The 27,841-nt window shown below is 47.4% G+C and overlaps 1 protein-coding gene across 1 annotated transcript; it reads left to right on the forward strand.

The window, feature by feature from the left end:
• On the forward strand, nucleotides 1-27,614 carry PCP4L1 (Purkinje cell protein 4 like 1). The gene is made up of 3 exons (XM_077463419.1): nucleotides 1-73; nucleotides 18,994-19,095; nucleotides 23,689-27,614. Exons 1-3 carry the CDS (start codon nucleotides 1-3, stop codon nucleotides 23,823-23,825), a joined length of 312 nt encoding a protein of 103 aa, XP_077319545.1. The 3' UTR covers nucleotides 23,826-27,614.
• The last annotated feature ends 227 nt before the right edge of the window (nucleotides 27,615-27,841 follow it).

The following is a 27,841-nucleotide window of genomic DNA, read 5'->3' on the forward strand; positions in this document are numbered from 1 at the left end:
ATGAGGCGGGTGTCGGCGCCGCTCCTTAAAGGGACCCTGCGCCTCCAGATGAGATCTACTGTATCTCACAAAAGTAAGTACACCCCTCACATTTATGTAAATATTTTCTTCTCTCTTTTTCATGTGACAACACTGAAGAAATGACACTTGTCTACAATGTAAAGTAGTGAGTGTACAGCTTGTATAACAGTGTAAATTTCCTGCCCTCTCAAAATAACTCAACACACAGCCATTAATGTCTAAACCGCTGGCAACAAAAGTCAGTACACCCCTAAGTGAAAATGCCCAGATTGGGCCAAAAGTGTCCATATTTTGTGTGGCCGCCATTATTTTCCAGCACGGCCTTCACCCTCTTTGGCATGGAGGTCACCAGAGCTTCACAGATCACCACTGGAGTCCTCTTCCCCTCCCCCATGATGACATCACAGAGCTGGTGGATGTTGGAGACCTTGCGCTCCTCCACCTTCCCTCTGAGGATGTCCCACAGATGCCCAATAGGGTTTAGGTCTGGAGACATGCTTGGCCAGTCCATCACCTTTACCCTCAGCTTCTTTAGCAAGGCAGTGGTGGTGTTGGAAGTGTGTTTGGGGTGGTTATCATGTTGGAATACTGCCCTGCGGCCCAGTCTCTGAAGGGAGGGGATCATGTTCTGCTTCAGTATGTCACAGTACATGTTGGCAGTCATGGTCCCCTCAATGATCTGTAGCCCCCCAGTGCCGGCAGCACTCATGCAGCCCCAGACCATGACACTCCCACCACCATGCCTGACTGTAGACAAGACACACTTGTCTTTGTCCTCCTCACCTGGTTGCCCCCACACACGCTTGTCACCATCTGACCCAAATACGTTTATCTTGGTCTCATCAGACCACAGGACATGGTTCCAGTAATCCATGTCCTTAGTCTGCTTGTCTTCAGCAAACTGTTTGTGGTCTTTCTTGTGCATCATCTTTAGAAGAGGCTTCCTTCTGGGGCAACAGCCATGCAGACCAATTTGATGCAGCGTGCGGCGTATGGTCTGAGCACTGACAGGCTGACCCCCCCACCCCTACAACCTCTGCAGCAATGCTGGCAGCACTCATACGTCTATTTCCCAAAGACAACCTCTGGATATTACGCTGAGCACGTGACCTCAACTTCTTTGGTGGACCATGGTGAGGCCTGTTCTGAGGGGAACCTGTCCTGTTATACCGCTGTATGGTCTTGGCCACCATGCTGCAGCTCAGTTTCAGGGTCTTGCCAATCTTCTTATAGCCTAGACCAGTGATGGCGAACCTTGGCAGTCCAGATGTTTTGGAACTACAATTCCCAGGATACTCATCTACACTGCAGAGTGCAGGAGCATCATGGGTAATGTAGTTCCAAAACATCTGGGGTGCCGAGGTTCGCCATCACTGGCCTAGACCATCTTTATGTAGAGCAACAATTCTTTTTTTTCAGATCCTCAGAGAGTTCTTTGCCATGAGGTGCCATGTTGAACTTCCAGTGACCAGTATGAGAGAGTGAGAGCGATAACACCAAATTGAACACACCTGCTCCCCATTCACACCTGAGACCTTGTAACACTAACGAGTCACATGACAACGGGGAAGGGAAAATGGCCAATTTAGCCCAATTTGGACATTTTCACTTAGGGGTGTACTGACTTTGGTTGCCAGCGGTTTAGACATTAATGGCTGTGTGTTGAGTTATTTTGAGGGGACAGCAAATTGACACTTGTTATACAAGCTGTACACTCACTACTTTACATTGTAGACAAGTGTCATTTCTTCAGTGTTGTCACATGAAAAGATAGAAGAAAAGATAGAAGAAAAGATTTACAAAAAATGTGAGGGGTGTACTTACTTTTGTGAGATACTGTTCACTTTCAGCAGGCTTTCCACAGTGCCTAAGCTGGGGGCTGCAGCCTCCTTGGTGTGCAACCTCCCTCTCCCGCTCATAGATGTGCATGCAAATCTGAGTTAGGTTCAGGAGAGAGAATAGGCTGCATTAGATCTGTTGCAATTTTTATTTTATTTTTTGTCTGGTGGTTTGGTGGGGCTTGAATGTGGAAAAATAAATCTTTTATGGTTTCCCGGCTTATATTTGCCTTCCTTGGTTCTTTTGGATTCACTCGGCAGATCAAGTATCTACCCTGTTTCCCCTGAAAATAAGACCTAGCGTGATTGTCAGTGAAGGCTGCAATATAAGCCCTACCCCCCTCCCCCCACCCCAAATAAGCCCTAGTTAAAGTCCTTGTAGGTCTTATTTTCAGGGTAGGGCTTATTTTCGGGGGGGAACAGGGTATAAAGCATTTCTGATATTTACACTCTTGCTGAAAGGTAATAAATTGGAGAGTTGTATGGAAGCAGCAGGAGGGAGAATAATATATAATGGAGATACATACGTTGGTGCCGTGAATGGGGCGAAGTCCTTCAACGCCTCATCAGCTCTTCCCCTGCAGAGGGAATAATAATTGCTTGGCTATAGATATATATGCAATATGTAGATGTGTCTTATAAATAAACGGTGACACATCCCTTGAGCTTTGTCCTTGATGCTTCTCTCTCCCCAGTTGAATTGACTTGCCTCCTGTTTCCTCCCCCCCCAGGTCTCTTCACTCTCCATTACTCAATCTACTGTATCCTCCACCTTGGCTTAAAGCTGAACTCCATATACATATGAGGGAAGCTGTTTTACCTACCAAAGGATTTGTATTTCTGTCCATCCAGTCCGGAGTTTTACACAGCTCCGCCTTGCAGCTTAGCCTGGTCTGGCACGGGAGGGGGGGGGGGCTGATTTTTCTCTGCTGCGGTACAGTAGCGCAGTCAGGGATCAGAAAGAAATAAAGCCCACCTCCGGCTGCCACTTATACTGTATGCGTCTGGTTGGCAGGAAGGGATTAATAATGTATTAAAGAATGCAGGGGTGCATTAAAGTGACTCTAAACTCTTAAATGTATTCTTAACTCAGAAAAGTCCCTTCTATTGCTCTCGGCCTCCAAATTCCTTTATTTTGTTGCTGTGATCTGTCTTTCTGTTTGAGCGTGGCTACTATCCTTCTTCATGGTTCCTGTATGAAGCAATGTAGCCACCCTCTCTTGCGCACTCCTGAGGTGGGCTAGGGACTATGGGCTATGGACTATAGACTGTGGGCTATGAACATTGAGCTATGGGCTATGGGCTATAGACTGTGGGCTATGGACATTGGGCTATGGGTTATGAGCTATGGGCTATGGGCTATGGACTATGAGCTATGGGCTATGGGCTATGGACTATGAGCTATGGACTTTTGGGATATGGACTATGGACTATGGGCGTTGGTCTGTGGACTATGGGCTATGGACTATAGACTATGGTCTATGGGCATTGGACTTTAGACTATGGGCTATGAGCTACAGACTATGGGTTATGAACTTTAGGCTATGATGTATGGGTTATGAACTGTGGGCTATGGACTATGGACTTTGGGAAATGGACTATGAGCTATGGGCTTTGTTCTATGGACTATGGGCTACAAGCTTTGGGCTATTGACTATGAACTATGGACTAATGGGCTAGGGACTAATGGGCTAGGGACTAATGGGCTAGGGACTAATGGGCTAGGGACTAATGGACTATGGACTAATGGACTATGGGCTATGGACTAATGGACTATGGGCTATGGACTATAGACTATGTGCCATAGACTATGTGCCATAGACTATGTGCCATAGACTATGTGTTATAGACTATGTGCTATAGACTATGTGCTATAGACTATGTGCTATGGACTATAGGCTATGGACTTTTGGGATATGGACTATGAGCGTTGGTCTCTGGGCTATGGGCTATGGACTATAGACTATGGTCTATGGGCATTGGGCTATGGACTAAGGGCTATGGACTACTGACTATGGGTTATGAACTTTAGGCTATGAAGTATGGGTTATGAACTGTGGGCTATATAGACTATGGACTTTGGGTAATGGACTATGGGCTTTCTTCTATGGACTATGGGATATAAGCTTTGGTCTATGGGCTATTGACTATGAACTATGGGCTATGGACTATGGGCTATGGACTATGGGCTATGGATTATGGGCTATGGATTATGGACTATGGATTATGGACTATGGATTATGGACTATGGGATATGGACTATGGATCTTGGTCTATGGACTTTGGGCTATGGACTATGGACTTTGGGCTATGGACTTTGGGCTATGGACTTTGGGCTATGGACTTTGGGCTCTGGACTATGGGCTATGGACTATGGGATGTGTATGAAATTTCGAGTTCATGCCTAATCATTACTATTACCGTCTTCTTCTCTCATGCTTTTCCCTCATCCACTTTATCTTTGTGGCCACCCAGTCCCTTCTCTGACCTCTCACTCTTACCTTTCACACTAATTAATCCTCCAAGAAGATTATGAGGCGTCCCCTCTAAGCAGTCATCTGCTGCATTACAGAGTCATCTGACATAATTCTTCAATTATCAAATGAGGATTTCAGACAAAGGATCTCGGACACCCTGGGCTCAGGAAAGGTGCTTAGAATAATCTTATCTGGAGAAACAGTTCAGAGCGGGTTCTTTGGCACCAGTTTCCTTGCGTAGTGTCTGTCAGTACCCAAACTCTTTCTTATAACACCAGCCTAGCTTTAGTGGAAGATATTTACATAGCAAAGGTCTTTTCCATGATAGGCTTTTGGTTTCTGTAAGGTTAGGGTTAGGGGTAAAGGCTAGGTGTAAAGTTAAGGTTAGACCCAGACGGAGGTTTAGGGAGAGAGGCAAGGTTGTAGGTTAGCGTTATCGATAAAGGTTAGGGTTTTGTACATAAACAGAGTTAGGGGTTTAGGGATAGAGGCTGGATTGAAGGTAAATGTAATGCCGCGTACACACGATCGAATGTGTGTGGGCTCCAGAGGACTTTTTCTTCCCAAAAGTCAGACGGACCTAGAAATAAGACTGGCTTCAAATTTGTCTGCCGGACCCGGCTTTTAGCGGACAATCTGTCTGTGTGCTAGTCCGGCGGACTAAAACCGACGCTAGGGCAGCTACTGGCTATGAACTTCCTTATTCTTCGTCATCACGTTCCAATCCGTCTGACTTTTGGAGTGATCGTGTGTGGCCAAGTCCGTTTATTTGAAAGTCCGGTGGACCTCAGTTGCAAAGTCCGGTGGACCTCAGTTGCAAAGTCCGTCGGATTGTCCGCCGGACCAAGTCCATCGAAAAGTCATTATACATACAGTAAGGTTAAGGTTTGGAATAGGGGGCTAAATGGAGGCTTGAGGATAGGGATAGAGGTTTAGGTTAGGAATTTCGACATTGAGGTTAGGCAGATAGGAGTTTATGGAGAGAGGCAAGGTTGAAGGTTGAAGGTTGGGGTTTAGCAATAATTCGTGTTTTAGGGATAACAGGGTTTAGGGTAGAGGCTGGATTGAAGGTTAAGGTTATAGATAAGGTAAGGTTAATGAATAAATGACTTGTATAGCGCTACAACTGCGAACTGAATCGCCTCAAGGCGCTCGATCCGTCCTGTGTTGTCCTGCTTCTTAGAAGAGGTGGGTCTTGATTTTTTTTTCTGAAGGCCCGATGGTCTTCTTCCATGCGGATGTCAGTGGGTAGAGCGTTCCATAGCCGGGGTCCTTGGATTGCGAATCTTCGTTCTCCCTTTGATTTGTAGCAGGATTTAGGAATGAGGAGAATAGTGGCTAGGTGAAAGTCTAAGCCCACGTACACACGGTCGGAGATTTTGCCAACCAAATCCGTTGGATTTTGCCCATCGGATTTAGTCGGACGGATTGTGTCCGAAACTGTTGTATACACACGGTCGGGCCAAGTTGGCGAAAAATCCGATCTTTCAGAACGTGATGACGTAATTTCGTTACGACGGGACTACATTCAGGCTAGTAGCCAATAGCTTTGATGTAGGAATTTGATCTGAGCATGCGTGGCACTTGGTCCGATCAAAATTCTCTACAAATGATCGGAGTATGTCCGATCGGCCCAGTTGGTCGGGAAATATTTCCAACAAGTTGGAAAATTGGGTCCGACGGATATTCCGACGGAATCAGTCCGATGCATACCACACACAGTCGGATTATCCGACAACACGGTCCGATAGGACACATTCCGACGGATTCTCCGACCGTGTGTACAAGGGCTTAGAAGAGGTGGGTCTTGAGTTTTTTTTCTGAAGGCCCGATGGTCTTCTTCCATGCGGATGTTAGTGGGTAGAGCGTTTCCATAGCCGGGGTCCTTGGGCTGCGAATCTTCGTTCTCCCTTTGATTTGTAGCGGGATTTAGGGATGAGGAGGATAGTGGCTAGGTGAAAGTCTAAGGGTAGGAATAGAGGTTTGGGTTAGAAATTTTTAGACCTAGTGACTAGACTGATGGTTAAGGGGCAGAGGTTATGGTTAGAAGTCGTGGATAGAAGCTAAGCTGAATTCTAAGGTTAGGAATATAATAAGATGGTAACTATTTAGGGTTGGAGGCGAGTGCGAAGACTAATGTTGGACTTAGGGTTAGAGGTTTTGAGATAAAGGGTAGATTTAGGACAATTATTAAACATAGAGTTTAGGGTTAAGGAGTAGAAGCTAGAATGAAATTAAGCTTAGGGATAGGGGTTAGGTGAAACACAGCATTAGGGATAGGGGGGTGCTTACATTAGGAGTTAGGTGGTGCTAACATTAGGGGTAGAGGTTCAGGTTAGGGCTTTAAACAAAGAGGCTAGGTCGAACGTAAAAGGCTGAGGTTGAAGGCAAAGTTAAGTGATCAATGGCTAGGTTCAAGGTTAAGTTCAGGGTTGGAGGTTAGGTTAGGTTGGAGGTTAGGTTAGGTTGGAGGTTAGGTTTAAGGCTAATGTTACATAAAGAGGTTAGGCTTAGGGCTTTAAAAATAGAAGCTTGGAGAAAAGATAACATCAGACATAGCTGTTAGGGGGTTTAAGGATAGAGGCTAGGTTGAAAGTTACGGACAGGGGTTAGGAATTAAAAAATAGACACTAAGGTTAAAGCTTACAAACTGATGGTCTACCATCACAACAGACCTGACAGGCCCCATGGGCCAAGACTGAATCGGACGCAGCTTACAGAATTTCATGGAGGTTGGAGACCATTTACTGCTTGATGCGCCCAATGGCACGGGATAAAGTCTATGTTTTAGACCAGCCTTTCTAAACCTTTTCAACACAGAGGAACCCTTGAAATAGTTCTCTGATCTCGGGGGAACCACTGCTAAAAATTTGAATTCTACAACTCATGATATATTAGTGTGATGGTCGTTGGGAAGAATGGTCCTTACACTTGTGGTCATTGGGAAGAATTACCTCCTTATAGACAGCTAAAAATATCAATGTTGTGAGTGGGAACTTATCTGAGAGGCAGAAATTGTCCAATGTTGAAGGAACCCCTACAACCTCTGGAGGAACCCTAGGGGTCCACGGAACCCTGGTTGAGAATCACTATTTTAGACTATGGTGAATGCTAATGTTGGGGATAGTGGTTAAATGTTTTCTGATTGAGGCAAGGTTGAAAGCTAAGCTTTCTATAGTTTAATATAACTATATGTTTGACATAGAGGTTAGAGTTATGCCGCGTACACACGTAGCCGACTATCCGGCGGACTTAGTTCGGCGGACTTCCCGCCGGACTGTCCGCCGGACTTTCCGAACGGGCTACTTGCCCACACACGGCACTTTTTCAGCGGACTAATACAGCGTACTAAGTCCGCCGGACTATCCGCCGTACTTTTGAAATGAACGGACTCGACCACACACGCGGAGAAAAGTCCGCTCATTTTGAGCGCGTCTCCAGGTAGATGGGGCCAGCGAAGGAGGCGTCGCTGGCCCCGTCACCTTGTATGGACTTAAAGGGGAACCCCAACGCTACCCGACCGGCCAGGAAAGGGGGGACGAGCGAGCGCCCCTCCCCCTCCTGAGCCGTTCCAGGCCGCGTGCCCTCAACATGGGGGGGTGCCTTGCCCCAAAGCACCTTGTCCCCATGTTGATGAGGACAAGGGCCTCTTCCCGACAACCCTGGCCGTTGGTTGTCGGGGTCTGCGGGCGGGGGGCTTATCGGAATCCGGGAGCCCCTTCAATAAGGGGGCCCCCGGATATCGGCCCCCCACCCTATGTGAATAAGTATGGAGTACAATGTACCCCTACCCATTCACCTGTAAAGAAAAGTAAAAAAAAAACACAACACACAAGGGTTAAAATAGTTTATTGCACAGCTCCGGGGGTCTTCCGTCTTCGGGGGTCTTCTCGCCGGGCTCTTTTGCTAGCGGAGGAGCACGGCTTTCTTCTTTGCCGCCGCCCTCTTCTTCCGACTTTGGGGGTCTTGTCCCCCTCTTCGGTTCTTCTGGCCGGGCCACCGCGCCTTCTTCTAGCTCTTTTACTAGCGGTGGCCCGGTCTTCTGTCGCAGCTGTGCCCACTGTCGACGTCTTCTGTTCTTCTCTTCTTCTCTTCAGATGTTGCCTCGTCGCTCTCTCTGCTCACAATGACCGGGACACGGCGCGCGGCGACTTGTATAGGGACATCACCGGATGATGTCCCCGCCCAGTATGATGTCACAGTCCCAGAGTACAGCGGACCGGCATACCAACGGCCGGATTGTCCGCCGAAATGCAAGTCCGACGGGAAGATTGGAGTGCAAAACTACTTTCTAAGTCCGCCGTACTTTTGGGTAAAAAAAGTCCGCCGGAGGCTACACTCAGGCCGCGTACACACGGGCGGACTGTTCGCCCAACTTTGTTCGTCAAACAGTTTCGGCAAACAGTCCGCTCAAAATTAGCATGGACGGACATGGCCACACACGGCACTTTTTGAGCGGACTGTTTCAGCGAACTGTTTGCCAAACAGTTCGCTCAACTTTTGAAATGAACGGACTCGCCCACGTAAGGCGGAGGCAAGTCCGCCCATTTCGAGCGCGTGTACAGGTAGGCGGGGCCCGCGAAGGAGACGTCGCGGGCTCCGCCGCCTGGAATGGACTTAAAGGGGAACCCTAACGCCGAAAAAAATCGGCGTCGGGGTCCCCCCAAGTCCACAACAGACCCTTGTCCGAGCACGCTACCCGGCCGGCCAGGAAAGGGGGGCGAGCGAGCGCGCCCCCCCTCCTGAGCCGTACCAGGCCGCGTGCCCTCAACATGGGGGGTGCAATATTTTATTGCACAGCTCCGGGGGTCTTCCGTCTTCGGGGGTCTTGTCCCCCTCTTCGGTTCTTCTGCCGGGCCACCGCGCCTTCTTCTAGCTCTTTTACAGGCGGTGGCCCGGTCTTCTGTCGCCGCTGCCTTCCGTTCTTCTGTCGCCGCCTTCGGTTCTTCTGCCGGGCCACCGCGCCTTCTTGTAGCTCTTTTACAGGCGGTGGCCCGGTCTTCTGTCGCCGCTGTCGCTGTCGCCGTCGCCGCCTTCCGTTCTTGTTCTTGTTCTTCTTCTTCTTCTCCAGGAGATGTTGACACGTCGCTCTCTCCGGCCGGAATGCCAGAGCCGCCCTGCGCTGCCACTTATATAGTGACAATGGGGCGGTGTCACATGGTATATGTCACATGGGTTGGTCACATGGGTTGATGTCACATGGGGACTATGACATCGTAAGGGGGCGGGGTCACCATGTGACCAACCCATGTGACATATACCATGTGACACCGCCCCATTGTCACTATATAAGTGACCGCACAGCGCGGCTCTGGCATTCCGGCCGGAGAGAGCGACGTGTCAACATCTCCTGGAGAAGAAGAAGAAGAACAAGAAGAAGAACAAGAACGGAAGGCGGCGACGGCGACAGCGACAGCGGCGACAGAAGACCGGGCCACCGCCTGTAAAAGAGCTACAAGAAGGCGCGGTGGCCCGGCAGAAGAACCGAAGGCGGCGACAGAAGAACGGAAGGCAGCGGCGACAGAAGACCGGGCCACCACCTGTAAAAGAGCTAGAAGAAGGCGCGGTGGCCCAGCAGAAGAACCGAAGAGGGGAACAAGACCCCCGAAGACGGAAGACCCCCGGAGCTGTGCAATAAAATATTTTTTCTCTTGTGTTGTGTTTTTTTTTTTGGGTACTTTTATTTTACAGGTGAATGGGTAGGGGTACATTGTACCCCATACTCATTCACATAGGGTGGGGGGCGGGTATCCGGGGGCCCCCTTCTTAAAGGGGGCTCCCGGATTCCGATAAGCCCCCCGCCCGCAGACCCCGACAACCAACGGCCTGGGTTGTCGGGAAGAGGCCCTTGTCCTCATCAACATGGGGACAAGGTGCTTTGGGGTGGGGGGGCCGCGCGGCCCCCCCTTCCCCAAGGCACCCCCCATGTTGAGGGCACGCGGCCTGGTACGGCTCAGGAGGGGGGGCGCGCTCGCTCGCCCCCCTTTCCTGGCCGGCCGGGTAGCGTGCTCGGACAAGGGTCTGTTGTGGACTTGGGGGGACCCCCACGCCGTTTTTTTTCGGCGTTGGGGTTCCCCTTTAAGTCCATTCCAGGCGGCGGAGCCCGCGACGTCTCCTTCGCGGGCCCCGCCTACCTTCACACGCGCTCGAAATGGGCGGACTTTCCTCCGAGCGGGAACAATTTGCTCATTTCGAAAGTGGCCTACACACGGGCGGACTGTTCGCTTTCCGCTTTCCGCTTTCCGAAAGACCTTGTCCGTCCAACTGTCCGCTGAAACTGTCCGCTGAAAGCCCACACACGAGCGGACTGTCCGCCCAAACACTGTTCAGCGGACAAGGTTGGGCGAACAGTCCGCCCGTGTGTACGCGGCCTCAGGGGGATTGTCCGGCGGACTGGAGTTCGCCGGACTTTTCCACCGGATTGTTTGATCGTGTGTATGCGGCATTAGAGAGTGAGGAGATAGAGACTAGTTTGAAGGCTAGTTTTTAGCATTATGGTTTGGACGGGGGTTAGTCTTAGGCTATGGCCTATGCATGGGTTTAAGTGTTGGGGTTAGAACTAGAATTCTCTTTAGGTTTCTGGGCTAGGTTTGAGCTTTGGTTAGATAATAGAACCTGGGTTGGAGTAAATCAATTTCTCCTTTCACTTGTTGACAAAGAATTAACGTTTGGACAGTAACGGGATCTACACTCCTCTGTTGCCATGGTAACAGACCTGCCATCCAGTGGTAGCCATGACTACCAGGTTTGCTGCTTCCCTGGCAACATACTACAGTCTGAAAACAAAGACCCCCACCACCGTTCCTACAGACCCATCCATCAAGTCATGGCGTCCACACCTTTCCATAAAGACTGGATCTGCCCCTCTCAGCGCCCCCCCATCGAAGTGAAAGGATAATGGGTTACCCACAACCGGCTTATAGGAAAGAGTATTTCATAAAATTCCACACAGGCCAACGTATTATGAGATGTTTAGAACAAGATGATATTGACAACGATGCTGGTAGAGATGGGGAAGATATTGTCCACCACACAGTGGAGTCCACTGTGAGCCGGTGCCAAGAATGCTCACTTAGCGCCCCCTAAGGCCTGGGCAAAGCCTTGCATTTTGGGGGAAGTTTGTTGCAACCTACTCAAATGCAACACTTTCATTTTAGTTCTAGTTTATCTTGAACAAATTTGTTAATTACGACGCCAAGCCAGAGAGTTGGGTTTACACTTCAATGGAAGCTGTAAATGAAATGGCATAATTCCCCGATTGTCATTGCCGGGTGATGTACAGGCGATGTATGGGCGATGTACGGGCGATGTACGGGTGATGTATGGGTGATGTACGGGTGATGTACGGGTGATGTACGGGCGATGTACGGGCGATGTACGGGTGATGTATGGGTGATGTATGGGTGATGTATGGGTGATGTACGGGTGATGTACGGGTGATGTACGGGTGATGTACGGGTGATGTACGGGTGATGTACGGGCGATGTACGGGCGATGTACGGGCGATGTACGGGCGATGTACGGGCGATGTACGGGCGATGTATGGGCGATGTATGGGTGATGTATGGGTGATGTACGGGTGATGTACGGGCGATGTACGGGCGATGTACGGGCGATGTACGGGCGATGTACGGGCGATGTACGGGCGATGTACGGGCGATGTACGGGTGATGTACGGGTGATGTATGCTACTGATGGAAATGTAAAACAATCCGGGTGATCGAACACCATGTTCACAGATGGTCAATGTCAATATTTAATGGCCTGTATATTGATGACACTCTTGAATTGGCAATGAGTCAGCCACTTTTTATTGACCAAATATTGTCTCATTAAGTGCCTGTGAGCTTCCCGAGACCTCAGACGTGACGGTGTGGATGCCGGCCGTGCCATGTCCATGTCATGTTCAGGAGGAAAAGCCTTCTTTCCATTGCTGACTGGATAATGACTTGATCAGAGAGTGGGCTGGACTCTACATTTCATGAAGACAATCTGTGACAGTCGGTGACCCAGATAAATCAGATTTACCAACAGCTTCTCTCCACCGAAATATCTCATCTCTCAACAGACACAAAACGCCAAGAGCCTCATCACCACATCTCCTCCATTATTCCCCATCCCCCCCCATTACTCACTCCAATTCTACTCCATACCTCCTCCTCTCTACACATTCCCTTTATATATAACTCCTCCATCACTCTCCTCTCCCCTCTACCCCTCCATTATTCTCCTCGCCCCCACTTCCCCCATCACTCTCCTCTCCCCCATCACTCTCCTCTCCTGTATAACTCTCTTCTCCCCCTCTCCTCCATCACTCCCCTCTACCCCTCCATCATTCTCCTCTCCTCCATCACTCTCCTCTCCTGTATAACTCTCTTCTCCCCCTCTCCTCCATCACTCCCCTCTACCCCTCCATCATTCTCCTCTCCCACATCACTCTCCTCTCTTCCCACCATCACTCTTCTCTCCCCCTCACCTCCATCACTCTCCTCTCCTCCATCACTCCCCTCTACCCCTCCATCATTCTCTTCTCCCACATCACTCTCCTCTCTTCCCACCATCACTCTTCTCTCCCCCTCACCTCCATCACTCACCTCCATCACTCTCCTCTCCTCCATCACTCTCCTATCCTCCATCACTCTCCTCTCCTCCATCACTCTCCTCTCCTCCATCACTCTGCTCTCCCCCTCCCCAATCACTCGCCTCTCCCCCATCACTCCTCTCTCCCCCATCACTCCTCTCTCCCCCATCACTCCTCTCTCCCCATCACTCTTTATCCTCTACCCTCCCCTCCCCCCCTCTCTTTACTTCACCCCCCACATTCCTCCTCCTTCCTCCCCTCTACCTACTCTTTCTTTTCAATCATTCTCTTTTTTATCAAATTTTCGCCCTACTTACTGTTTCTCCTCACCCTTTTCTCTCTTCTATCGCTCTCTCCCCCAACCTTCTTCACTCTCTCCCTTTACCTCTCCCTCCCCCCCCACACACAATTTTCTCTGTACCCCCCCCCCCCACCTCCTTCTCTCTCCCCACATTCTTCTCTCTCCTCGAAACTCCCCCCCCCCACATTCTTCTCTCTCCTCAAAACTCCCCCCCCCCACATTCTTCTCTCTCCTCAAAACTCCCCCCCCCCACATTCTTCTCTCTCCTCGAAACTCCCCCCCCACATTCTTCTCTCTCCTCGAAACTCCCCCCCCCCACATTCTTCTCTCTCCTCGAAACTCCCCCCCCCCCCACATTCTTCTCTCTCCTCCCAAATTCTTATCTCTCTCCTCCTTACCGCCTCCCCCCCCCCCCACATTCTCTCTATCTCCTCCACATTCTTTTCTCCCTACCTCCCTCTCTCTCTTTCTCCTCTCCACATTCTTCTGTCTCTCTTTGTCTTCACCTTGCACATTCTTCTCTCTCTCTCTCTCTCCTCTCCACATTCTTCTCTCTCTCTCCTCTCCACATTCTTCTCTTTCTCTCCTCTTCACATTCTTCTGTCTCTCTCCTTCACTTTCTTCTCTCTCTCTCTCTCTCTCTCTCTCTCTCTCTCTCTCCTCTCCACATTCTTCTCTCTCTCTTCCACATTCCTCTCTCTCTCCTCTTCACATTCTTCTGTCTCTCTCCTTCACTTTCTTCTCTCTCTCTCCTCTCCACATTCTTCTTTCTCTCTCCTTCACTTTCTTCTCTCTCTCTCCTCTCCACATTCTTCTTTCTCTCTCCTTCACTTTCTTCTCTCTCTCTCCTCTCCACATTCTTCTTTCTCTCTTCCATATTCCTCTCTCTCTCCTCTCCACATTCTTCTCTCTCTCTTCCATATTCCTCTCTCTCTCCTCTCCACATTCTTCTCTCTGTCTGTCGCTCTCCTCCACATTCTTCTCTCTCTCTCCTCTCCACATTTTTCTCTCTGTCTCTCTCCCCCCTCCACGTTCTTTTCTCTCCCCCCTCCACATTCTTCTCTCTGTCTCTCACTCTCTCTTCTTCTCTCCACATTCTTTTCTCTCTCCTCTCCACATCCTTCTCTCCCCTCTCCATATTCTTCTCTCTCTCCTCTCCACATTCTTCTCTCTCTCTCCTCTCCACATTCTTCTCTTTCTCTCCTCTTCACATTCTTCTGTCTCTCTCCTTCACTTTCTTCTCTTTCTCTCTCTCTCTCTCTCCTCTCCACATTCTTCTCTCTCTCTTCCACATTCCTCTCTCTCTCCTCTTCACATTCTTCTGTCTCTCTCCTTCACTTTCTTCTCTCTCTCTCCTCTCCACATTCTTCTTTCTGTCTTCCATATTCCTCTCTCTCTCCTCTCCACATTCTTCTCTCTCTCTCTCCTCTCCACATTCTTCTCTCTGTCTGTCGCTCTCCTCCACATTCTTCTCTCTCTCTCCTCTCCACATTTTTCTCTCTGTCTCTCTCCCCCCTCCATGTTCTTTTCTCTCCCCCCTCCACATTCTTCTCTCTGTCTCTCACTCTCTCTTCTTCTCTCCACATTCTTTTCTCTCTCCTCTCCACATCCTTCTCTCCCCTCTCCATATTCTTTTCTCTCTCCTCTCCACATCCTTCTCTCCCCTCTCCATATTCTTTTCTCTCTCCTCTCCACATCCTTCTCTCCCCTCTCCACATTCTTTTCTCTCTCCTCTCCACATCCTTCTCTCCCCTCTCCATATTCTTCTCTCTCTCCTCTCCACATCCTTCTCTCTCTCTCTTGCTCTCCTCCACATCCTTCTTTATCTCTCCTTTCCACATTCTTCTCTCTCCTCTCCACATTCTCCTCTCTCTCCTCTCCACATTCTCTCTCTCTCTCTCTCTCTCCCTCCTCTCCACATTCTTCTCTCTCTCTCTCTCCTCTCCACGTTCTTCTCTCTCTCCACTCCACGTTCTTCTCTCTCTCCTCTCCACATTCTTCTCTCTCTCCTCCACATGTTTCTCTCTCTCCTCCACATTCTTCTCTCTCTTTCTCTCTCTCTCCTCTCCACATTCTTCTCTCTTTCCCCCCACATCCTTCTCTTTCTCCCCCCTATCACTTTTCCCCCACGTCCCCCCCCCCCCCCCACAGTCTCTCTCTCTCCCTACCTCCCTTTCCTTCTCCCTCCACATTCTACTCTTTTTTTCCTTACCTCCCTTTCTCCCCCACTTACCTACTTACAGTGGTGTGAAAAAGTGTTTGCCCCCTTCCTCATTTCCTGTTCCTTTGCATGTTTGTCACACTTAAGTGTTTCGGAACATCAAACCAATTTAAACAATAGTCAAGGACAACACAAGTAAACACAAAATGCAATTTGTAAATGAAGGTGTTTATTATTAAAGGTGAAAAAAAATCCAAACCATCATGGCCCTGTGTGAAAAAGTGATTGCCCCCTAAACCTAATAACTGGTTGGGCCACCCTTAGCAGCAACAACTGCAACCAAGCGTTTGCGATAACGTGCAATGAGGCTTTTACAGCGTCCTGGAGGAATTTTGGCGCACTCATCTTTGCAGAATTGTCCTAATTCAGTTACATTAGAGGGTTTTCGAGCATGAACGGCCTTTTTAAGGTCATACCACAACATCTCAATAGGATTCAGGTCAGGACTTTGGCTAGGCCACTCCAAAGTCTTCATTTTGTTTTTCTTCAGCCATTCGGTGGTGGACTTGCTGGTGTGTTTAGGATCATTGTCCTGCTGCAGAACCCAAGTTCGTTTCAGCTTGAGTACACGAACAGATGGTCGGACATTCTCCTTCAGGATCTCTTGGTAGACAGCAGAATTCATAGTTCCTTTTATCACGGCAAGTCTTCCAGGTCCTGAAGCAGCAAAACAGCCCCAGACCATCACACTACCACCACCATATTTTACTGTTGGTATAATGTTCTTTTTATGAAATGCAGTGTTCCTTCTACGCCAGATATACTTGGACACACACCTTCCAAAGAGTTCCACTTTTGTCTCATCGGTCCACAGAATGTTGTCCCAAAAGTCTTGGGGATCATCAAGATGTGTTGTGGAGAAATTGAGACGAGCTTTGATGTTCTTTTTGCTCAGCAGTGGTTTTCTCCTTGGAACTCTGCCATGCAGGCCATTTTTGCCCAGTCTTTTCCTGATGGTGGAGGCATGAACGCTGACCTTAACTGAGGCAAGTGAGGCCTGCAGTTCCTTGGACGTTGTTGTGGGGTCTTTTGTGACCTCTTGGATGAGTCGTCGCTGCGCTCTTGGGGTAATTTTAAATTAAATTCCTGGGAAGGTTCACCACTGTTCCATGTCTTCGCCATTTGTGGATAATGGCTCTCACTGTGGTTCGCTGGATTCCCAAAGCTTTGGAAATGGCATTATAACCCTTTCCAGACTGATAGATCTCAATTACTTTCTTTATCAATTGTTCCTGAATTTCTTTGGGTCTCGGCATGATGTGTAGCTTTTAAGGATCTTCTGGTGGACCTTACTGTGTCAAGCAGCTCCTATTTAAGTGATGCCTTGATTGTGAACAGGTGTGGCAATAATCAGGCCTGGGTGTGGCTAGAGAAATTGAACTCAGGTGTGGACAACCACAGTTATAGTATGTTTTAACAAGGGGGGCAATCACTTTTTCACACAGGGCCATGATGGTTTGGATTTTTTTTCACCTTTAATAATAAACACCTTCATTTACAAATTGCATTTTGTGTTTACTTGTGTTGTCCTTGACTATTGTTTAAATTGGTTTGATGTTCCGAAACACTTAAGTGTGACAAACATGCAAAGGAACAGGAAATGAGGAAGGGGGCAAACACTTTTTCACACCACTGTATCTCCACCCCCATATTCTCCCCCCCACCTCCTTCTATCTATCTATCTATCTATATATATATATATATATATATATATATATATATATATATATATATAGGAGATGAGTCCATGTCGATGATTTATAAGTCCAGGGTCTCTGCCATCCCTCTCAGTCTGTGACATGCTGTAACATATTGATGGTCTGGGCTCACTGTTGGCTCCTTTCTCTTTGCGGCGCTCCTCCGCGGTTTTATACATTGTACCACCATTCATCATTACAGCTGCTCTTCTTATGTAGAAGGAGAATTATGGGCAGCGATTAGGCATTGCGATGGCATCCATCAAACATGGGGCCGAGGCTTTGTCATTTATGGCTGGATACACCGCTGTCCAGTGCCGCATGCCAAACTCTGTTCATAGTGAAGCCCAACGCGTTTCGTATTCCTCTGAGATGAGGATTTCGCAAAACAGCCAGATCGGCGCCAAAGCAGAAAACCGAGCGAAATCTACACAGTTCTGTCCTGGCAATGCCATAAAAATGACTTACTGCATACACTGCGATCCATGCCCAGCTATACGGCTCACTGCCGCCAGCCAAATCCGCATTTAAGTGTCATTCTCCACTATGAGATGAATGGTTGTACCGGAACAAGTACCGACATAAAACAGAACCGCCGGCAAATGGGGACAATTCATTTCCATTCCATAAAATTACTCTATGGAGCGATGTTCTGCAGCTCTCTAGGGGGGGGTCAGTGATGGAATAGTCTGCAGCATATATCAATATGGATCTGTCAGGAGGGGGGTGGGACGGAGTGATGTTCTGCAGATCTCTAGAGGGGTCAGTGATGGGATAATCTGCAGAATATATCAATATGGATCTGTCAGGAGGGGGGTGGGAGGGAGCGATGTTCTGCAGATCTCTAGAGAGGTCAGTGATGGGATAATCTGCAGAATATATCAATATGGATCTGTCAGGAGGGGGGAGGGGATGTTGCGATGTTCTGCAGATCTCTAGGGGGGTCAGTGATGGGATAATCTGCAGCATATATCAATGTGGATCTGTCAGGAGGGGGATGGGAGGGAGCAATGTTCTGCAGATCTCTAGAGGGGTCAGTGATGGGATAATCTGCAGAAAATATCAATATGGATCTGTCAGGAGGGGGAGGGGGGTGCAATGCTCTGCAGATCTGTAGAGAGGTCAGTGATGGGATAATCTGCAGAAAATATCAATATGGATCTGTCAGGAGGGGGAGGCGAGGGAGCAATGTTCTGCAGATCTCTAGAGGGGTCAGTGATGGGATAATCTGCAGAATATATCAATATGGATCTGTCAGGAGGGGGAGGGGAGGTTGCGATGTTCTGCAGATCTCTAGGGGGGTCAGTGATGGAATAATCTGCAGAATATATCAATATGGATCTGTCACGTGGGGGAGGGGAGGGAGCGATGTTCTGCAGATCTCTGAAGAGGTCAGGGATGAAATAATCTGCAGAATATATCAATATGGATCTGTCAGGAGGGGGAGGGGAGGGAGCGATGCTCTGCAGATCTCCAGAGAGGTCAGTGATGGGATAATCTGCAGAATATATCAATATGGATCTGTCAGGAGGGTGATGGGAGGGAGTGATGTTCTGCAGATCTCTGAAGAGGTCAGTGATGGAATAATCTGCAGAATATATAAATATGGATCTGTCAGGAGGCGGAGGGGAGGGAGCGATGTTCTGCAGATCTCTAGGGGGGTCAGTGATGGAATAATCTGCAGAATATATAAATATGGATCTGTCAGGAGTGGGATGGGAAGGAGTGATGTTCTGCAGATCTCTAGAGGGGTCAGTGATGGGATAATCTGCAGAATATGTCAATCTGTTGGGGGATGGTGCGATGTTCTGCAGACCTTTCTATTACATGGATAATGGTATTACAGGGTGTACTGAGCTCTTTTGGTAATTAGAACCTCTTTTTCTTTCTCTCTCTTGCAGCTCCGAGCTAACAATGATTTGCCTTCCGCCAACCAGGCCTCCCTGAACGAGGAGAAGGGTATGTACGCCTTGTATCTCACCCCCCCCCCTCCTCCGCTATTTGGGCCCCCCCATCGGTAGACACCTGCCAGCTGCATATACTGTAATCATGGAAGCTGTTTACACATATATTTTTAGTTTGAAGCTTTCAGGTGATTAGTCAGCAGGCAGAGTACACACCAGAACTAGCGTTAAAATTATTAAAGAAGTGGGAAGCGGAGATGAGTGCCACCAATTCCTTTCTGCATCTCTCTAGGTGGCTCTCTGATAGTATCACCTTTCAGCTTTTGCTTATGTAGCATGCGGCGTTGAATGCTGTTTCCCATGGCCATTAATATGAAGTTGCCCCATTTCCCTCATGGCTAATAATATGGAGTTGCCTCCCTTCTCCCATGGCCATAAATACTGAATGGGGTTGCCCCCTTTCCCATAGCCATTAGTATGAGGTTGTCCCCTTCGATGATCATTAATATGAAGTTGACCCTCCATGGCCAATTATATGGAGTTGTTTCCTATGACCATTAATATGGAGTTGCCCCCCACCCATGGCCTTTAAGTTGACTCTCTATGACCATTAATATAAAGGGGCCTATCCATGACCATGACCCCCATGGCCATTAATGTGGAGTTGACCCTCCATGACCTTTAATATGAAGTTGACCCCATGACCATTAATATGGAGTTGACCCTCCATCGCCATTAATATGAAATTGTCCCCTTGGATGATCATTAATATGGAGTTGCCACCCATGGCCATTAAGTTGACTCTCTATGACCATTAATATAAAGGGGCCTATCCATGACCATGACCCCCATGGCCATTAATATGGAGTTGACCCCATGACCATAAATATGGATTTGACCCTCCATGTCCATTAATATGGAGTTGCCCATCCATGACCATTAATATGAAGTTGACCCCTATGACCATTATCATGGAGTTGACCCTCCATGACCATTAATATGAAGTTGACCCCATGACCACTAATATGGAGTTGACCCTCCATCGCCATTAATATGGAGTTGTCCCCTTGGATGATCATTAATATGGAGTTGATCCCCATGGCCATTCATATGGAGTTGACCTTCTATGGCCATTAATATGGAGTTGACCCCCATGACCATTAATATGGAGTTGACCCAATGACCATTAATATGAGGTGTACCCTTCATGACCATTAATGTGTAGTTGTCCCTTCATGACCACTAATAAAAAGTTGACCCCCATGATCATCAATATGGAGTTGCCCATCCATGACCATTAATATGGAGTTGCCCATCCATGGCCATTAATATGGAGTTGCCCATCCATGACCATTAATATGAAGTTGACCCCCGTGACCATTAATATGGAGTTGTCCCTTCATGACCATTAATATGGAGTTGTCTCCTTCAATGATCATCAATATGGATTTGGCCCCATGGCCATGAATATGGAATTGACCCCATGACCAGCAAAATATAATTTTCCCTTTGATAAGCATTAATATGGAGTTGACCCACATGGCCATGAACATGGAGATGATCTCCATGACCATTATTATGAAGTTGACCCCTGTGATCATTAATATGGAGTTGACCTTCCATAGTCATTAATATGAAATTGACCCTCATGATCATTATTATGGAGTTGCCCCTCCATGGCCATAAATATGGAGTTCCCTCCCTCCCCCCATGGCCATTATTATGGAGATGGCCCCATTTTGAGGTTATATAATCCTTTGTTGCTCTAGCAAGGCTTTCCACAAGATTCTGGAGGGTGTCTGTGAGAATTTGTGGCCATTTATCCCAATGACCATTATTACAGAGTTGCCCCTCCATTGCCATTAATATTAAATTGCCTCCCTGCCCCCATTGTCATTAATTTGGAGTTGGCCCCACTTTGAGGCTATACAATCCTTCACTCCTCTAGCAAGGCTTTCCACAAGATTTTGGAAGGTGTCTCTGAGAATTTTTTCCCATTTGTGAGATCTGATACTTATTTTGGGTGAAAACACCTAGCTTACGGTCGGCATTCTAATCCATCTAAAAGGTGCTCAGTAGGGTTGAGGTCAGGACTCTGCACAGGTCACTCACGTTCCTCCATACGAAACTCATCAAACCATGTCTTTATGGAGCTGGCTTTGTACACATGGGCACAGTCATGCTAGAACAGAAAAGGATCTTCCCCAAATTGTTACCACAAGTTGGAAAAACCCAATTGTCTACAACAGCCTTTCTCAATCTTTTCAACATAGAGGAACCCTTGAAATAGTTCTCCGGTCTCTGGGAACCCCTGCTAAAAATGAGAAATCTACAATTCATGATACATTAGTGTGATGGTCGTTGGGAGGAATGGTCCTTACATTTGTGGTCATTGGGAAGAATTACCTCCTTACAGATAGCTAAAAAGGATCAATGGGATCTTGGGAACAGTGGGAACTTATCTGAGAGGCAGAAATTGCCCAATGCTGAAGGAACCCCTAGCAGCCTCTGGAGGAACCCTAGGGTTCCACGGAACCCTGGTTGAGAATCACTGGTCTACATGGTCTTTGTATGGTGTAATATTAACAGCACTTTTTACTGGAGACACTTGATTCCCATCATTTAAAAGGGGGTCCACATGCTTTTGGTCATATAGTACACTGTATGTGAGGTGGGGCCCCACTGATGAACTATCAAGTGGTCCTCATGTCTCCCTGATCTCCATCTTGATAGCAGTTCCTTTAATTTTCCAGAAAACATAATTGATTTCACTGGAGCAGGGGTCTAAAATGCGGCCGAGGGCCAGATGCAGCCCTTTGCTTGCCTTTATCTTGCCACTGGGGCACTATTCATCCCACTGATATGGGCCACTATTCTGCCCACTGACACCAACAATGGTGCATATTTCCTCCCCCTGATACCAGCAATGGGGCCTAATTCCTTCCACTGATATTACCAACGGGGAGACATTTCTCCCACTGACACCAACGATGGGACACTATTCCTCCCCCTAATGCCATAGATGGGACATTGTTTACTCCCACTGATACCATAAAAATGTTCTATTCACTCTGGTCACAGTTCAGCCCCCCCTAAAGTCTAAAGGACAATAAACTGGCCCTTTGTTTAGAAAGTTTGGAGATCCCTGGTATAGAGGAGTCTTCCTCAACCTACATACCCTGGAGGAAGAGTTGCGATAATGTTCAGATCTTGGGGAACCCCTGATTTATTTATATCTACAACTTCCAGTACATTGGTGTGATCAACGTGAGAGATGCCCTCTTTGATGTTGGTGGCCCATGGCAGAAGGTCACTGGGCAGAAGGCAAAGACTGACCACCAGCAGGAGAAGGGCCTCTTTCCTTGGTGGTCAGATGGAGACGTGTATGGAAACCTAAAAAGATAATTGGGGTCAATAGTTAATGGGGAAAAAAAATGTGACTTTTCGGTGCCCAACATCTCAGGAAAATATCACACGTGAATATAAATAAAAGGAAGTTTTATTATATACAAATAATTAAAATCAGAATGGAAGGCAAAAAAATAAAAACATGTATACACCAAATATCATCAGCCTATACGCCACTTGGTAATTCTAGAAGCCATACAAAAAGTGCAATGCACCAATAATACAACAATAAGTATAGATTGCATGGAAAGGTGGCCTTGACATATCAACGTGTTTCGCTGTAGTAGCTTCCTCAGGATATCTTTGAATATGCTGGTGATAAAGAAGTAATAAAATAAGATCATGTATAAACCAAATATCATCAGCCTATATGCCACTTAGTAATTCTCAAAGCCATACAAAAAGTGCAATTCACTAACAATACAAGAATTAGTATAGATTGTGTAGAAAGGTGGCTGTGAAATCTCAACGTGTTTTGCTATAGTAGCTTCCTCAGGAGTTCCTTGAATATGCCGGTGATAAAGAAGTAATCATCATTATTTAAAAAACATAATACAACACATACGATATGTAAGGTACGACACAGTAATACATTTACAACTATAAAGTAGTAGGGCTATTCACAAATCTGGTGTGTGTATACAGGAGGCATCGACCATCAACAAGGGAAGGAAAATACGACTGCAAGCACCCAAGCCAGGGTCACCCAGGAGCAAAAGGTCCAAATATATTTGCAATGTGGGTAAATCATGTTATTTGAATATTGATTACTTCTTTGTCACCAGCATATTCAAGGAGCTCCTGAGGAAGCTACTATAACAAAATGCGTTGAGAGCTCACAGCAACCTTACTACGCAATCCATACTTATTCCTGAATTATTGGTGTATGGCACTTTTTATATGGCTTATTACTAAATGGTGTATAGGCTGATGATATCTGGTGTATACATGTTTTTATTACTTCTTCACCACCAGCCTATTCAAGGATCTCCCGAGGAAGCTACTGTAGCGAAACTTGTTGAGACCTCACAGCCACATTTCTATGCAATCTATTTGTATGGTTTCCAGAATTTTTAGGTATAGGCTATATTTGGTGTATACATATTTTTATTTTTTTCTATCTACTAATTTATTTAAATTATCTATGGACATAGCTAATCCTAAGAAGGTTTTACAGGCACTCTCTCCTTCCTCATAGGTCCCCATAGGTCAATCTTCTTCTTTTCTTTTTCTTCTGCAGACAAACCTGGGAAGTCGGAGGCGGTGGAAGAGGAAATTGACATCGACCTCAATGCCCCGGAGACAGAAAAGGCCGCTCTGGCCATCCAGAACAAGTTCCGTCGCTTCCAGAAAAAGAAACCAAACCCAAGCTCGTGAGGAGGACAGCTCCACCTGTGACCTCAACACTGCCCTGTACGATATACACTGTGCGCAGGCTCGCCTACTTCTTCCACTTTCTTTTCTATGAAGTGCAAGCCAAGTAACAACAGGGCTCAGCTCCTCCCCCCCCCTTCCCCTACACTCCCCTCCCCCTATTCCCCGTCCCATTAAATTATTATGAATGCTGATTCTTTTAAACTGAGCCCGTGCCCCCAACAGGTTGACCATGGTTCGGCCATCTTGCATTTACTCCTTGCTCAGAGTGTAGCTGTTGGGATTGATGGAGGAAGGAAGAGTTTTCTATGAAAAAAGCTGAATAGTGAGGTCTTATCTTGTACGAAGGACCACAGAGGTCCCCTTCTTAAGGCATGTTCTTATATAGCATATATTATATTTAAATATTTATTATATAGAATTGAATGAATATAGACCATCTCGGTGGCCATCTTCATTTTACCCATAATTGCCTTATTCCATCTCACTCCAGCCTCATGCAAATTAGAGCCTCCCCCTGACCCCACCCACCCAATTTGCTCCACCCCTGAGGAGACATAAATTTGGTCGCCTCACCAAAAAAATGAGAACTTGAAGATTCTGGGCTCATGTTCTGTTGGATTTGTCACTCATGTGATATCTCTTGATGAGTCTGAAGCAAGTTATTAAATTTTACACAAAAGGGTCAGCGAACAAAGTTATAATGCATGAGTTAAATGTCTTAACTGTACATCTTTAAAGCATATACATGTGTTATAGCTTTGTGAATCGATACCTTTATATGGCTGTCGTTCTTTTTTTTATAGAAACAGGTTGGCCTGACTCTCAGGTAAGAGTCAGACCTAGGCTGTACATTTTAGGACATTGCTTATTGGTCTCTGCCTAAAACTTGAATATCCCTCAAACAGTGCTGGGACAAGGTTCGTTAGCACCCAAAGTAATAAGGCCAAAGTGCAACCTTTCCATGGACTGTGAACTACTCTTGCTGCATAGGTTGAAGGTCTTGCCATTTTTGCACCCTCCTCCTGCTGAAGGGACCAAGGTGGCCACCCCTCCTGCCCGCTCCTTCACTTAGCACTGCACTGAAGAGCTCATGGCGGCCATCCCTCGGCCCGGTCCAGTCCTGCCCTTAGGTACCCACCTTCCAAAGAGCTCAAGGCAGCCATCCCTTCTGCCAACTCCTTGGCCCAGCCCTGCCCTTCGGTCCCCACCTTCTGAGGAATCCAAGACAGCCACCCCTTCTGCCGACCCATTTGACCCAGCCCTGCCCTTAAAGTCCCTACCTTCTAAAGACCGCAAGGCAGCCGCCCCCCCCCCCCTGCCAAACCCTTAATCCAGCCCTGTCGTCCAGTCCCTACTTTCTGAAGAGCCCAAGGCAGCCACCCCTTCTGCTGACCCAGCCCTGCCCTTAAAGTCCCTACCTTCTAAAGAGCCCGAGTCAGCCGCCCCTCCTGCCAAACCCTTGATCCAGCCCCGTCATCCAGTCCCTACTTTCTGAAGAGCCCAAGGCAGCTGTCGCTCCTGCCCACCCCTTGACTCAGCTCTGCCCTTAACGTCTTCACCTTCTGAAGAGCCATGTCTCTACTGTCAACCCTTTGACCGGATCCTGCCCTTAAAGTCCCCACCTCCTGTCAAACCCTTGACCCAGCCCTGCCATTCAGTCGCCACCTTCTGAAGAGCCCAAGGCGGCCGTCACTCCTCCCAAACCCTTGACCCAGCCCTGCCGTTCGATCCCCACCTTCTGAAGAGTCCAAGGCGGGCGTCACTCCTTCCAAACCCTTGACCCAGCCCTGCCATTCGGCCCCTACCTTCTGAAGAGCCCAAGGTGGCTGCCCCTCCTCCCAAACCCTTTACCCAGCCCTGCCCTTCAGTCCCCACCTTCTGAACAGCCCAAGGCAGCCATCACTCCTCCCAGATCCTTGACCCAGCCCTGCCATTCGGTCCCAACCCTCTGAAGAGCCCAATGTGGCCGCCCCTCCTCCCATACCCTTGACCCAGCACTACTGTTTGGTCTCCACCTTCTGAAGAGCCCAAGGTGGCCACCCCTCCTCCCAAACTCTTGACCCAGCCCTGCCGTTCGGTCCCCACATTCTGAAGAGCCCAAGGTGGCTGCCCCTCCTCCCAAACCCTTGACCCAGCCCTGCCGTTCGGTCCCCACCTTCTGAAGGGCCCAAGGCAGACGCCTCTTCTGCCAACCCCTGGCCCCAGCCCTGCACTTCAAGTCCCTACCTTCTAAAGAGCCCAAGGTGTATGTCTCTTCTGCCAACCCCCTTGGCTTGACCCTTAAAGTCCCCTCATTCCTGATACAAACTTTGACTATTCTTGAGACTTTTTTTTTTTTGCTCCTCCCTTGCCTCTCGAGCTATTTGCAGCAGTAGTTGAACGGGGATAGAGGAGCGACCTTAAAATCAAATCTCCTAAAATGGGAATTCCATTTTTTTTTTTCAGCCGCCTGTTTCTCTGGAAAGAAGCGACTTTGTAATAAGCCATTTTCCGAGGAAGCTCCTTAGCAAATGTAATAACTTAATTCCAAAACGTGAGAGGTTCTGTTTAAACATTCTTTAGTTTGATTTCCATTTGATTAACTCTTTCCTTTTTTGCTGACCTGTATTGGAGAGACCATGGACTTACTAGGGGAGATGTGATGTCATTCTTGATGATGTCAATGATGTCAACAGCCCGTGTTCAAAGGGCAAGTCTACCCAATTTTTTTTTATTTTTTATTTAGATATGGGGGGGGGGGGGGGGACTAAAACCTTGATAGGTTCATACAGCTTCCTGTGTCTCCAAGGATTTCTTACTACTTCCTGTCTCATGGGTTAAAAAGTAGGAGAATAGCTCTCCACTTCCTGTCTATATGACATAAGAAGAAGCAGAAAAATGAGGGGAAATCACAGACAACAATAAAGTTACATTTTCTTGTAGAGTGAGAAGGTAAAAAAAATTCTGTCTGAAGAAATGGGAAAAAGAGAGAAATCATCTCAGTAAAGGTGCAGTCAGCTTTAAAAAAAATTGAAGAAAAATTCTAACCCCCCCCCCCCCCCAAAAAAAATAATAATAATTGGGTAGTATTGGGCTTTACTTTGACCAGAAGGAAGTACACCATTGTAACAGCCTGCTTTTAGCAGTGTTACTCTGCTGCCATCTTGTGGTTGCTCATAGGAGCTGTAATTTTATTCTTATTTTATTTTTATTTTATTTTATTTATAGCTCTGGTTTATGCTTTCAGTTCCAGGTGTTGCTGTCAGAATAGACACATTGCATTGTTTTCCTATGTTTATACAACCCAGTGGACCAGACCAGAACAAAATGCATAGTAACCACTTAATGAAATGATTTTAATATAAACTGAACAGTTTTGTTAATTTACTGTTTTGATTTTGACCCCCCCCCCCCCCCCCCCCCCCCCATAAACAAAGACATCTTAAAGTGCTTTAATAAAACCAAAATAGTGTGCAGAGAACGAGTCTATACCAACCAATTAGAAGTCACAGTTTGACTACAACTGAATTCTGATTGGCTGCTATGGGTTGGCTGCTATGAATTGGCTGCTATGGATTGGCTGCTATGGGTTGGCTGCTATGGATTGGCTGCCATGGGCTGCTCTACTTTCTACATCCAAAAGGATACAGCTCTGTGTGATCTTCTGCCATAGACATTCCATCTGTACTTCTTTCTCATATGGATATCATTCATCAGATACACCTCTCCACCCCTGTGATGGTCTGTGAGAACTAATACCCGCTTGGGGTATGTTAGCATGTTTACCTAATAAAAATTATTTAAAGTATACAGCTACGCCTTGGTGTCTATTACTAAGAAATGATTAATTATATTCATTGCAATTAATGAAGATATGTATTATATAACTGTCTCTGCTCCTATATCTAACTCTCCTCTCCTGAAATACTCTGCACTGCTGGAGGACTCTGCTGCTTCCTCTATAACTCTCCTCTCCTGAAATGCTCTGCATTGCTGGAGGACTCTGCTCCTTCCTCTATAACTCTCCTCACCTGAAA

Source organism: Lithobates pipiens, unplaced genomic scaffold, assembly GCF_037356315.1.
Source record: "Lithobates pipiens isolate NorthernLeopardFrog02 unplaced genomic scaffold, aLitPip1_a1.2 Scaffold_30, whole genome shotgun sequence".
Taxonomy (NCBI): domain Eukaryota; kingdom Metazoa; phylum Chordata; class Amphibia; order Anura; family Ranidae; genus Lithobates; species Lithobates pipiens.

Excerpts from the sequence above, each read along its gene's own strand:
- PCP4L1 (XM_077463419.1), top strand. The coding sequence starts at position 1 with ATGAGGCGGGTGTCGGCGCCGCTCCTTAAAGGGACCCTGCGCCTCCAG. Across the intron at positions 74-18,993 it reads ATCTACTGTATCTCACAAAA|CTCTTTTGGTAATTAGAACC; the intron begins GTAAGTACACCC and ends GGGTGTACTGAG. Across the intron at positions 19,096-23,688 it reads CTCCCTGAACGAGGAGAAGG|ACAAACCTGGGAAGTCGGAG; the intron begins GTATGTACGCCT and ends TTTCTTCTGCAG.